A 14,773-nucleotide genomic window follows, 5' to 3' on the forward strand; every position below is an offset into this window, starting at 1 on the left:
GGAGAAATAACTAGAAGATTATAGAAAACATACATATTGAAGTTTAGAGGGAAAAAAATGATAGGAAGGTATAGAAAATAACATACAAGACATTTGAGACCTGATGAAAATTTCCTAATATAAATTGGAGGTCTAGAAGAAGAGGAGAAAGATATCAGAGCAGAAACAACATCAGAGATAATGCCTGAAAATTTCTCAAAGTGACGAAAGATATCGAGCCACAGATTCAATATGTTTTATAAACCCCAAGAATGATAAATAGAAAGAAAATCAATAACTAGGTCCATTGTAGAAAAAGTATTGAAAACCAAAGACAAAGAGAAAAACCTCAAAAGTAGCCAGAGAAAAAAGTTACATTACTTTAAAGGGAACAATAGTAAGACTTACATGCTGACTTTTCAACAGAAACTGTGGAAGTCATAAGACAACAGATTGACATCATTTTTTAAATGCCAAAAGAAAGGAATTGCCAACTTGGAATATTACATTCAGCAAAAATATCTTCTAAATGAAGACAAATTAAAAATATTTTCAGACAAATAAAAACTGAGATCATTGAATACCAGTGATAAAATAAATGCTGAAGAATGTTATGCAAGCAAAAAGAAAATAACTCCAGATGGAAGCAGAGACATGCAAAAAAGGATAAAAATATTAAAAGTAATAGCATCTTTTTCATTTAAAATATACTTACAATTTAAAGTTAAAATATGACAATAATAGTACAAAAGACAGGAAGAAAGTAAAAGAAATGAAAGAATTTAAGACTCTTTCTTTACCTGTATCTAGAAAAAGTACTGATTTTAGTAATTTTAGATAGTAATAAATTTAAAATGGGTATCGTAATTTTTAGGGCGATCATTAAAAGACAAATGAACTCTCACGCTAATAGAACAGGAAATGAAAATGATCTAGAGAAGGCAGTAAAGGAAGGGGAAATAGGAATAAGTAGCAGAACAAATAGAAACAAAAAGTAAAATACTGATTCAGACCTAATGTATTAGTGATTACATTAAATGCAGGTGGATTAAACATACCAATTTAAAGCCAAAAATTGCCAGGCTGAAAACAAACCCCAACTATATGGAGCTTGTAAGAAACATCTTAGATATGAACACATAAAATGATTGAAAGTGTAAGAATGGGGGGAATATATATACATATAATGCAAATACTAATCCAAAGTCAGTTGATCTTATGTCAGATAAAGTATATTTTAAGGTAGTACATATTACCAGAGATAAATCAGAATATTTTATAAGTAAAGCAGAATTTGACAAAAATTAAAATAGACCAATCCACAATCATAGTTAGTGCTTTAAAAATACAGTTTTCTCAGAAAATAATAGCATGACAAATATTTAGTGGAGCTATAGAAGATTTGAAAAACATGATTCATAAACTTGACTACACAAATGTAGAACAGTGTACTTAAAGAGCAAGCAATATACATTCTTCTCATGTGCCATGGAAAATTTACCAAGAGTTCTGGACCCAAAAGTAAACTTCAGAGGACTGAAACCACAGAGACTTTATTCTCTCATCTCATTGGAAATAAGCTAGAAATGAGTAATGACAAAAACAAAAAACTGGGAAATCCCAAAATATGTGGAAATTAAGCAATATACTTCTAATTATTCTGGCTCAAGGGAGGAATTGCAATGGACATAGGAACATATTTTAAATGGAATGATTATGGCATTATGGCATATCAACAAACGTGTGGTGTACACAAGAAGCCTTAAGCAAGGGAAAACCTACAGCTTTGTACATTAAAAAAGAAGAAAATCCAAGCTAAGTATCCATCTCAAGAAGTCAGGAAAGGACAACATATTGAACCAAAAGAGTGAAGACCAGAAGGAAGTTATAAAAGTAAGAGAAGAAATACATAAAGTATAAAATAACATTAACTAGAAAAAACAACAGAGTCAAAAGTTTTTTGGGGGAGGGGCAAATGATTGATAAACCCTCCAAAAGACTAATCAAGAAAAAATGAAAATGAGAGAGAAAGTATATATTACCACTATGAGCAAAAACAGTAGTAAATTCTTATGTATACTACAGCCATTAATATGCAAGTATTTTCAGCAAATGGTGTTGTAGCAATTGCATATCTGTAGGCAAAAGAAAGTGAATCTTGACATGAATCTCGTACCTTATGCAAGCATTAACTCAAAATAGATGAAAGATTTAAATATTAAAAGTAAAACTGTAGAACTTTTAAAAGAAAAAACAAGAGAAAATCTTCAAGACAGGACAAGGTGAGGAGTACTTATATATGACACCCAAAGCATAGTACATAAAAACAAAAACTGGACTAAAACTGGATACATTGGACTTAATCAAGAACTTTTTCTCTGAGAAACACTGTTACGAAGAACAAGGAAATGGCAGACCTGGAGGAAATATCTGCAAACCACCCAGCTTGCAAAGGATTTTCAAGTAGAATATATAAAGAAATTTCAAAACTCATTAGTAACACAAACAAACAAATATTTCTATTAGAAAATGGGCAAAAACATGAACAGATATTTTACCAAAGAGGAGGTACATATGGAAAATAAGCCAATGAAAAGATTTTCAATATTATTAGCCATTAGGGAAATACAAATTAAAACCATAACAAAGCATTGCTACACATTTATTAAGAGAGCTAAGTTTTTTTTAATGTAGTGACCATACTAGAAGCTGGTGAGGATGCAGAGACATGGGATCTCTCATACATTGCTGGTGGGCAATTAAAGTGGCACAACCACTCTGGGGAACATTTTTGTCAGTTTCTTATAAAATTAAACTTGTACTTACCATTCAATTTCAGCAATTGGACTCTTGGACATTTATCCAGAAAAATGAAAACATATGTCTACTCAAAATGTGTACATCAATCTTTCATAGCGGCTTTATTTGTAATAGCCCCAAACTGGAAATGACAACAATGTCCTTCAGTACTAACTGTTTAAACAAACTGTGGTATAGCCACACAATTAGGTACCACCCAGCAGTAAAAAGGAACAAGGTATTATTATTACATGAAATAAATAACTTAGGTGTATCTCAAGGACATTATATGGAATGAAAAAAAAAAGAAAAGAGCAACAATTTTGCAAATTACATGCTGTATGATTTGTGTAGTATTCTCAGAATTCTATGTAGTATTATCAAAATGAGAAAATGATAGAGCTAAAGAACAAGCTAATGTTTGCGAGGCATTAGGAATTAGGTGTGGGTTGAGGACAGAGGTGTCAGAGTATGGGTGTGACATAAAGAATAGCAGGAGAGTGATCTTGATGGTGATGGAGCAGTTCAGTATCTTAACTGTGGTAGTTACACAAAGGTGATAAAATCACATGGAATGACACACACACACACAGTGTATGTGTGTTCTTCACATACAGCAGGTTCTCTATGAATGCTCACTGTATGTAGGGATCAATAAATAAATGAGTGATGGTATTGCATTTAATGGTTTCAAGGAACATTTAAATTATCTCATGAGTCATTGAGTCATAATGAATTGCAAAAGAAGCTAGGGATATTTGTATCTTATTCTTAAATCTTTTAGGAATGACTGTGTTCTCCTACAACATGTTCCTTAATGTGCTATTCAGAAGCAGAAGACTAGACTGAACAACTGAAAAATCTAACTCTATGAAATTATTCATGTTCTCTTTTTTTTCATGTTCAGTCATAACTGTGATCAAAGAAAGGAACTGTATTGACCTAAATCAGGTGTAGCACAGTACAGACAGCTGGAATTCCCTGACAAAGGAAGGTATTTAGGATTTTCTAAATACAGTCTTTTTGAGACTCAGGGTTATCTGTTTGTGGCAACATTCAAGATCCCTGCATGTTGAGGGTCAGCTGAGTGACCTAGCAAATGAGTACACTAGCTTGAAAGTTTGAAAATTGAATCCAATTTTTGACTCCCAATGGCTTAAGTCACTATATGAAAAGACTAGGGTATTTTGTCAGCTTTTTATAAAAAGACCAAGGTAATTTGAGGTCCTGCTTTGCCATCAACACCACTTCTGACTTTGAGTATGATTCCATACTTTTAATACTGTGATCACACAGAAAGATTCTTTTTATAAGTAAATGAATGAATGAAGTTCCCCCTGAATTCTAATGTTCAGTGGTTTGAAGATCTTTAGCTTTAATATACAGCACTTCAACTGAAAATATATCTTCAAAGCCAGAAGACTTAAATTAGTGATAAATTAATAATAAACTCTTTTATAAGCTATTAGTACCATACTCATATTCATTCATTCAAAGAAAAACTGTTCAATCTGTTTTGTGGCAATACCAGAGATGGAATAACAAAAGGAATTTACCCTAAACGTTTGTACAGCATAATTGGGAGACATGCAAATACATCCTTATAATACTATGTGATGGTAACATGCATGAGGTCAGGTCAAACATGAAGAAAAACTTCCCAATTGTTCTGGAAGCATCAGAGAAGAGTTCCCAGAGGGGCTGAGGCTTGAGAAGAGAGTTGAACGATAAGCAAGACTTTGTTTGGCAGTGAGAGGCCATTCCAGAAAGAACTAGTAGATGCCAAGGTTCAGACTGTTAAAAACCTGGACATACTTAGAAGTGGAATGTACTTGGAATGGCTAGAGCAATGCTCTTCAAACTTATTTTTGCTCTCTTGTGCCTCCTAAAAGACTTTAAAAACTTTGCACTTTCATACATTCTAAGAGTGATATCTAAAAATTTAATCATAAATTTAAATAATAGCAAAGAGTAAAATTCCTGGCATCCTATTTTAAATTATTAACATTTGAAAGTAAATTTTAAATGGGCGTTTCTAAATGTATCCTTAGTAGCACAATTTGATTATCACCATGATTCATTTTCAAATGCATGGCCATGAACATTTTTTTACATTAGGAAATAATTCATTGCTCTTTTATTCTCTTTGAATTTGTGTTTCCATTCCATTTCTATAGAACTTTATGCTAATGTAACATATACATATTTTTTTTCAGTCTTTAATTGTTAACCTATTTGCTAAAACATATTTTGAATAGAACAACTCTTCTTTGATAATTTTTTATTAAATTTTTTCTCTTGAGATAATTGTATATTCTTGTATATTCAAATTTGTTGGAAGAAACAGTACAGAGATAGTCCACATACCCTTTGCCCATTTTCCTCCAATGGTAACACTTTGCAAATTGGTAACACAGTAATAAATAGGATATTAACATTGATACTGATCATAAGTTACAAAGCTTTAAAACTTTCTTATCAATTGAGTTCTCTTTTGAAATGACTGCTTGTCCAAAATTGATAAAAACAGTATTTTCAATGTTAATTGATGACTAGTAAACCAAATGGGAAGTCTGTATTTAATGATATGAGTGTGGGAATCCTCTGGTAGTCTCAGCCAGATAGTCCCTGTGGAGTGCAGAGCGGACGCCGCAGTGGGATAGGTACGAGAGTCTACAGGAGGGAAAGAGCGGCGCTCTGGTGTAAATAGCCACTAGATGGTCGGAGTACAGCAAAACAGATTTGTCTCCTATCCACTGTTCTCTTACTGTGCCTGAGCAGATGATTCTCCCTTGAGATAGGGAATCAACAAGTACCGGAGCGCACCATGTGAGTATGAAGAGTTATAGAATCATTAATGAGACAGGCTACATGACATGAACAAGACGGGGACTGTTCCTGCCAATTACCCACTGGCTGCTATTGTAGACTATTAGTCAGAAGATGGCATTCAGCAAATGGCTTTATTCTGGGTGCCTTGGAGTTTTGAACATAGCACCTTTCTCTTGAAAATTCTGAACACATTTCCGTAGGATATGAACTGTGTGTCCTGAAACTGGAGTGCTCCCAAGAGAGGTTCATGCATTGTTAAGTAGGAGGAATAAATAATCACTTTCATATGTGTGACTTGAGAGATGTTCTCTTTTAAAATATGCCCGGCTAATCATTGAATCCTTGGTGCCAAGAACAGTGCCTGACACAGAATAGATGCACATAAATTACTTATAGGAAATATCTTTCCCATTCATACTTTGTGATGCCTAAAATTTTGGCATGAGAGAGAGAGAGAGAGAGTGTGTGTGTGCGTGTGTGTGTGTGTGTTTAAAGTACTGCCCTCATTCCAAAACCAAGGAGAGAATTACATGGGAATCTCAATGCCTTAGTAATAATATCTTCTGCTTTTTAGTAATCAGATTACTTTTCTCCCCATGGTGTGGGAGTGGCTAGAGAGCCTGAAGTGCTTGACAGCTAGAGGGAGGAGTGGCTGAAAGGGTATAAAAGGAGGCAAAAAAAAAAAAAAAAAAAAGTGACATCAGACTTCGCCAAAATCTTCACCCTTTACACATTCTTGTCTTGCCCAGAATGAGGACCTCGTAATGAGACCACAGGCTGTAAAACTGAAAAGCCAATAGGAGATGTGGAGGTGAATAGTTCCTGGGCTGGTTCTGTTAAAAATTCGCTCCTCTTTCTAGCTCCTTTGACCTTTTGTTAAAAAACCTGTCCATTTCTTCCTCTCCCCTCGTCTGTCAGTCCACCTTGGCCTCCTGTACCCTTGTCCTGCCCTGCAGCTGCTCCCTGCTTGGACCGCCCAGGCACACTCTAACCGCTGTGCCTCTTCATTGTGGAGAGTGTGCGTTGGGGAGTGTGTGTTGGTAGCTGGAAGTGATTACGCAGGCACCTGCAGGTCAGCCCTCAATCTACTTGTTTTATGGGCATATAACATTCAGCACTAAAAGTTTACAGAACTGTTTCAAAGTCATTTCAGCTTGTGTCCTTTTCTCAAAATGCCTGAGTTTAGTGGGTTTTTTTTTTTCCAAGAGAAGTGGCTTTGGGAATTAATTACTCTCTTTACCACATGCCACTCTGGCGGTCCTGCACTAAAGCTGGGAAAAGCCAGTTGGAACTTGGGAATACAGTGTCACTTGGGGAGTTTGGCTGTCTGCTACCGAGATTCCATCTTTTAATCTGCAATTTCTCTTTCTTTTCTTCCCCTGCACCATGCCCTAGACCACACAACAGCCCTGTATTATTGTTTTAGCTTGTCCCTTTTAATCAAGGCTGAAAAATTCTTCTGAGAAGGCATTTGTGTTCTCACTGCCAGTCCATTGAGCAACAGCTGTGCCACACGTGGCCACCAGGTGCTGGATCCAGGGATTCCCATTCATATTATGTTCCATGTACAAGTTAATGGTACTGGAATGTATTGAGTTTAAGTCCCAGTATGCAAGAAATGTAACTTTTATTTATTCTTCTATAATTGAATTTCATTTCTATTTTGAGCCCCTGTGTTGCTGGGTAGTAGAAATTTACTTAGTCAGTCAAGCTTCTTTTGCCTGGGACTGTTCCTGACTAGAAAGTGGCTTGTAAATGCCAAGGCCATAGGGGAAGGACCCATTTTGTCCTCAGTCATCAGGCGGTGCCGGTAACCTGTGATGATCCTTGTTCCCATCACAGGGTCCCACTTTCAGGGAGTATCTGGGAGGCTCTCTGTCACCCTTTCCTCTCAGCCTCACTGGTCAGTCATTCTTCTCAAGAACAAGGCCACTCACTCAGGAATCTGTCACTGGAATGAGGCAAGATCTCCCTACTGTTAGATCACATGCACCTATTTTGAATTTTTATCCTTTGACCGGGGTCTTGAAAAGTACAGTCCACTTTATCTGGACCTACCACCATCTTTTCTCTATACATTCCCATTATCCCTTTATCTCTTTTTTCTTCCTCCAGAAGAGAGGAGGAACTTCTTCCTCCCTAATGGAACTTTTTTAGGCTATGATGGAGTGGTTGTGTTGGTAACGAGAGGTGAGAGCACCATCCTCTATTTGTCACCATGCGGGCTAAACCATGGGGTCCTCTCTGGACCCAAATGGCCTAGGGTTTGGAAGCCTACAGTCAGCAAAGGACTTCTGTCCTTGCTCTTCACTCCACCATATCCCTCCCAGGGAGGCAATGAAAGAATGCAGGAGAGTCTGAGTCTTCCTGAGTTGGTGGAAATGGGGAAGGAAGCAAGGACCCACAGGGGTAAAAATAAAGAGTTTTTGTTTCCAAAATGCTGCCCCTCCATTTTACACTATTGTCTCAAAGTTTCCTCTGAGCAGAAGACAGTCCTGGGCTTGTCACCAGTCCCTGTGTAGCCTTTCAGGACAGGTGTTAGGGAGCTGAGTGAAGGTAGAGACTCAGATAGCATCTCAGAGTAAAGATGGAGGGGCCAGGGTCTGGTCGAAAACATCTTTCTACTTCCTGTTTCAGGGAAGTAGGTGAGAGCAGAGAGCACAAAGGAATGGATTCAATTGTAGGGGAGGGAATCCCTCCTCTTCATTTTACCACCATATTTCATTCCTCATCTGTTTTAATTTTATCCTCCAAGGTAAAGAGGAACAAAAATGAACAGTGACTTTGAGGATAAGAAATGATACTTATGTTCTCTACAACTAGAGAAGTAGCAAGAAAAAGATGATTGACACTGCAGGAAATAAAGTACCAGTCCAAAAACTGACCTACCGGCAGGGTCTATGAAGAATTAAGCTAACAGTCCCAATCCCATAAGTTCTGGTCTTTTTCTCCCCCAATTACTGATTTTAGGCTACTGACAATAATTTTTGAATGCCAGTATTTTGTCTGTGAAGAGAACGAACACTTGTCTGTCTGCAGCTGTGTCCCAGTCCTGGCTGTCTGCCGGGCGCCCATGGGTCTTAGGATCAGAACAACATGGGAACAAAGTGTGGGCACCTCGGGGGCAAGTCAGAGCTCCTCGTGTGAGGGCATTTGTCCCCCTTGCCTGGCAATATCTAGTTTCACTCTGGAAGGTCTGCCCTGTTTGTGGTCAGACCCTAGCTTCTACTGCCTTGGTGAATGAAGCTGGTTAGGAGGGAGCCATCAAGGGGTAAGGCAGGCGAGCGTGTGCGGCCAGGCTACACTGTATGATTGCAGTACTATTGACAAATGCTCTAACACACATTTTTGGTTAGTTCTAGAAAATAAGCTACATGCTTATCTATCTACATTACTACTTCAATTTTGTAACAGCTCTTTGAAAGGGAAACTCGTGTTATTACCACTGAATAGATCAGGAAATAGCCTTGAGAGCTTTTAAAGACTCTTCCCAGAGATAAGGATCAATATATCTCCAGTGAGTGTCCGCCGCCAAAGAAGGAGGCCTGCTGGCTCTAAAGGCCGTCCTTGTGCGGAAGAGCCTGTGGGGGACAGCGGTGTAGGGACCCACCTGCCGCCACTCAGAGTCTGGCCCCTGCTGCTAGTGATCAAAAGGGAGGGAACTGCAGGGTGTAGGTATCACCATCAGAAGCTGTCCCTGCTTGCTTTGAACATTAATGTAAAATAGTACTGGGAAGTAGTCTTTTGTACTCTTTCTTCATTATTCCTATGGAGTTATTCCTAGAAAAGGACTACATGTTTCCACAAGAAGGTGGGAATTCACAGCTTCTCAGACCCTCTCTGGTCAGACCCAAGTGGTGTTGAGGGCAGGAAGGCATTGACATTTTGGGGATTTGGTTTTGATTTACTTTTTACCACATCTCATTCCTTCTTAACAAAAACAACTTCTTGCATTTCTCTTTTTCGCTTTTGGGCAGCAAGTCTTTACACCTCACTCAGGTTTTGACATGAGTACGTGTGTGTGTATGTGTGTGTGGTGTGTATATAGTTTTTATCAAAACATGAAAGAACTTTCATAAACTAAACCATGCAATAAATCAACGTCTTTCCTCTTTTACCCATATGGACATTTGTGTATGTGTGTGTCTGTGAGTGATTAAACTCATGCCCCTAACAATTTAACAAGTTTGGTTTTAGTTGGAATAGTGACTGAGAGGCCAGCATGGAACCCCTATTATGGGAGAAAGAAAGGAGTGTGCACAGTGGTGGACAGGCTGTGAGGGTTTGTAGGCAGTGAGCCTGGATCACATGACAATCTGTAGCAGGTCTGAGAGTAGAATGTCAGTAGCTGCTCCTTCTCCAGCTTTTCCCCTTTCCCTCAGGCTATGAGACATGTGAGGCTTGGAACACAAATTACAAGTCTGAGTGTGGGTAAAATTGTAATAGTTACAGAATATCTCGCCTGGCTTTAGTGCATCTGCATCCTCAGGGGTGGAGAGAAGTATGGCTTTAGTGCATCAGCATATCAATAGGTGTTCCTCAGGGGTGGAGAAGTTCATCTCCATATCAATGGGTAATTACCTGAGCAAACAAGGGCTTATCTGAAACTGTAAGGTGAGGGGGAGGGCTGGTTTTGCTTCTGCTGGAGCAGGAAAGAGAGAAGGCCCTGACTGCAGTTTGTAAGCAATAAATAGATTTTAAACTTTATTTCTCCCATTGACTGATTTCAGTTTTAGAGGTGTTTTTGCCCTGGGATTTCCTTTCCCCGGACTTACACCAAAGTGGTGACAGTCCATGATAACACAGATTTCTTCACGTGGTATTTACAATTGTCTCGCACAGTCCTGCATGTTAGCTCGTAGAGTCATGGGATGAGAATAGGAAGGAATCTTAGTGAGAAGCCTGGCTAGCGCCCTCATTTTACAGATGAGGAGACCTAGGGAAAGGTTAACGAGCAGAGCTAAGGTCATACAGCTAGTTAGGATCCAGGTTCACATTCCAAGTTCCTTAAATTCTAGTCCATTGTGATTCCATAACCTTAGGCTCTGGCAGGCAGAATGACAATAAGAGATCTGAGACCTTGGGCTTTTTCCTTATCATGTACTAGTGTACACAGTACCTCCCCCTAAATTAGAACACATGATATGCAATCTAACACACATATACTTATTAAGCCCATTACTTTGTGTTCCACAGAGATGATTTGGGGCAGAAGTCCTATCTCTCCAGAATAAAAAATTAAACTGTCAGTAATTGTGTTAAAAGACCTGTGTTTTTAATTGAAATTGATGTCTGGTTAAATCTATATTTCCCTATTTATTTTCCTTAATGTGCATTGAGAGTACCATGGAGGAGAACCCTGCCCATTGTCATTGTTGAGGGGGAGACCTGCTGGGAGTGTCCAGGACTTCCATTTTTATGCTTCTTCCTTCACTTATAAATAAGCTGGCTTATTGAAAGGTGACTATGAATCTGTTGAAGAATATTCTTAGATTTGGAAATATCTCATTTTGGGTTGGGGCAGAAACTTATAGAGGTTGATGAGATGCCCACTATTATGATGGATTACCCTCATATTCTCCTCGATTGTCTGCAGGGCCACACTTCCAGTCATCCCCCCTCCTTTGACACAGGCTATTTTTGCCATTCCTTCATCCTGGAATCCTATCTCTGATCAGTTGTAAGTCCCTTCTTGTACCACTGGAGGAGAACCCAAGAGGACTTAGGCTGGACTGGCAATAGAATGAGGGGAATTTGATGTCTGCTCAGAGGTAAGACATATGGATAGAAAAGAACTATTGATTTGGGAGTTTTCTTTGTCTCTGGTAGTGTTTTATGAAGTGTGCTCCAAGGAATGCAACTGTCCAGATGTCAAAAGGTATTCCACCATAAACGGGCTCTGTGTTCAAATAAGTATGGGAGGCAAGGGGTTAGAAGAATTGCTGTAGGACTTCTCAGGGCCTTTAGTACACAGTTCTCATGTACAAAGTGAATCTTCAGAAAGAGAGTATAGAATGCTGCATTTTTTAAAGCATATTTAACCACTGAGACACCCTCCCCCTTTTTTTTTTCAAAGTGTCCCTGAGGACTAGTGTTTAGAAGAATTTGGGAAAACCACTCAGTGTAGATACTTAACAGGTGAATTGTAGGCTTTCAAAGACCTATTTGCTGCAGATTTTTTTTTAATCCCAAGGTTACTTAAAGGTGGGGTGAAGGAAAAGAAAGAGCAGGGAAAGGGATTGAGTATATGTAGAGGGAAGGACTGTGGTGGAGGAAGAAGGCTGAAGAGAAAGACAGCATTTAAAAGGCAATTGGAAGAGAACAGAAAGTGTGCCTTTAGGGTACCTTCATTGTTGTGAAGGTTGATATTACTGTTGGAGATCTAGGGACATAATGGCATATGAACTTTGATGGTAGTTACTATTGCAATTGGATATGTAAGGTGAATTAAAAGTACAAATACTGCATTTCACCAGGTTTAATCAAATACTGGGTACTCTGGATGTTACTGAAATTAATCTATTTTCAGATTACTTTATGTTGACATAATAATGATACACAAATACACAAATGAATGAAATATATAGAAAATAATCTCATAGAGAGAAAAAAGGTTAACGTTGGAGAATAAAAATTTTTACTGAAAGTGATAGAAATGAAAAACAAGGGAGATGAGGTCCGTTTTAGATGTGAAAGTAGACAATATATCTCAGGTTGGTTGATGTCATCATGTTTGAGTAGACTGGGAGCAACTACAACTTAGATTTAGAAACTGCCATTTGCACTTAGATAGTCACTAAAAGGGTAGATTGAGCTGCACATTACAGAAACCATTGGATGGGTATGGCACAAGACACCCTGTGATTGTGTCCTGCCCATAAAACAATGCATGTAGTTGTCTATGGGGCACTGTATAGAATTCAGGAATGAGACGTAATCCCTGCAATACGATCTGGAAAAAGAAAGACAGGGCTATTCTTCTGGAGGGCCTGCTATAGTCAGTAGACCATCGATATAGGGGGTGGGAGGCTGCGATAGGATGAATGAGACAAGTTCTGGGACCTGGAATCAGATCTGGGACAGAGAGCAAACACAGCTAAGGGGGACTGGACTATGGATCCCAGAGGGTTGGTCCAGAGCTGTTGACATTCCCAGTTTCAGGTCCCACAGATAATGATGGGTCTAATTCTGACAATTTTTGGAGGAGAAGGAAGTTAAGTAGTTCCAGCCATGGGGAGCAAGGGTGGGGAAACTAGACAGTAGAACTTGGACACTCAGGGCTCTTCAGCCTTTTCTTTTGTAAGGTTACAATGAAACCACGAGGTCTTTTATCAAAGCCCAGATTGGGTGCAAGGAGCTTTTCCCTGAAACAACTCCCTTGGAGTTCTCAGGGGGATGTCTGGGGAGCGAAGTGCTCATGACATGCTGGATTTCATGAGAGTTCAGTGGAACTTGTCTTTTGTCTCACTGGCTGTTAGATCTCTTGAGAATGGGAGTCATGAGATGAGAAGCAGCACACACATCATTTACTAAACTCTTTCTTAATGTGCCGAATGCTTTAAAAAGCCACCAAGAAGTAGGTGTTATTATCTCCACTCTACAGGTAGCAAAAACTAGATTTCAGAAGGTCAGGTAGCTGTTCAAGTCCTCAGAGCTGGCATGTGGAGGGGCCGGGAGTCAGACTCAGATTTCTTCAGCTCCAGATCCTATGTGCTTTCACCTGGACCCGGGGCTCTCAATGTGGGAAGCTTTAAAAAATACAGAAGCATGTAGTCCATCCTCAGATACTTGGATTAACTTCATCTGGCTTGGCATTTGGACATCTGCATTTTCAACTCCCCTGGGTAATTTAAATGTGCAGCCGGGGCTGAGAATCCTGGCCCTCCACCATGTCATCTTGTCTGTATCATTATCCCTGACATCTAGTAAAGCACTCAGCCATGATAGGGGTTAAAGACATACTTACTGATTAGTTTTGAGGGTATTTGTAACCAGAGGGAAGGGTAGGGACTAAATGCCACTAGAAATCATAAAGTATTCCTCAAGAAGCTAAAAGTGAACATTTAATGTTTATCAGAAGACATAATTAAGAATCAGAGAGGGCTGCTATTCATTACCTGCTGAGAAATGTTTTCCAAACTTACCCTTGCAGGTGGTGTTGTTCTCAACCCAGCCTATTATGGCATGCCTGGCCATACCAACATCATGATCCATGAAGTGGGGCATGTCCTGGGACTCTACCATGTCTTCAAAGGGGTCAGTGAAAGAGAATCCTGCGATGACCCCTGCAGGGAGACGGTGCCATCGATGGATACGGGAGACCTCTGTGCCGACACTGCCCCTACTCCCAAGAGTAAACTGTGCCAGGACCCAGAGCCTACCAACGACACCTGTGGCTTCACCCACTTCCCAGGGGCTCCATTCAACAACTACATGAGCTATACAGGTATCACAATAGTCTTGATGCATTTGTTTTCTATTAAGATTATATGGCAGCCTTTGGGGGCTGGGAGGATAGAGGTGTGGGAGGCAGAGAGGACTATGAAGCAGTCATTCATGCCAGAGGGTTGAGGTACATTTACCATGACATGTTCTTTTTTTAATGTCTTCAAAGAACTTAAAGAAATACTGAGATATTAAGGGGTCTTGATGAAAAGAAAAACATACTTCTATCTTGGATACTTAAAAAAGAGGACAGAGCCAAACACTCTCAATATCCCTTGACCTCTAGAATTTGGTAGTTCTTGTGCCTGCCCACCTTTTGAGACATTTACTCTGAGAGTCCAGTAATGATGGGGAAAGAGGTTTCTGGGTCAAGTGGCTCTTGGTACTATTTTTGAAGTTGGTCAAGTGGATGGCCCTCGTTAATTTTAAGCTCAGGATTCCTTTCAATTTTATGTTATTTTTTTAAGTATCAGTTTTCTTCTTCCAGCACTAGCCAAGGGCTGATGCTTAGCTTGCGTACCAAAATAAAACAAAGCAAAACAACAACAGGAAGAAACCCAACACCGTCTCATTTTAAAACGTGGTACTTTCCTGGCCTTGGGAACAGCTATAGTATCTGGTCTTGTCCCGCATTATGCTTCTCCCTGGTCCTCTCACACCTTCCTGTTTCTAGCAAAAAGTAATACTATCATAGTCTCCTGAAATTTATCCCTAAAAT

The 14,773-nt window shown here is 39.2% G+C and overlaps 1 protein-coding gene across 2 annotated transcripts in view; it reads left to right on the top strand.

The window, feature by feature from the left end:
- The window catches only part of PAPPA2 (pappalysin 2), a 264,631-nt gene that overhangs the window by 92,890 nt on the left and 156,968 nt on the right, over positions 1–14,773 (top strand). For both annotated transcript variants that reach the window (XM_057507904.1, XM_036916746.2), the window contains one exon: positions 13,763–14,056. In XM_057507904.1, coding sequence (XP_057363887.1) covers positions 13,763–14,056 — 294 coding nt within the window. The remainder of the gene's footprint in view (positions 1–13,762; positions 14,057–14,773) is intronic.

Source organism: Manis pentadactyla, chromosome 9 (assembly GCF_030020395.1).
Source record: "Manis pentadactyla isolate mManPen7 chromosome 9, mManPen7.hap1, whole genome shotgun sequence".
In the NCBI taxonomy this organism is placed as follows: Eukaryota; Metazoa; Chordata; class Mammalia; order Pholidota; family Manidae; genus Manis; species Manis pentadactyla.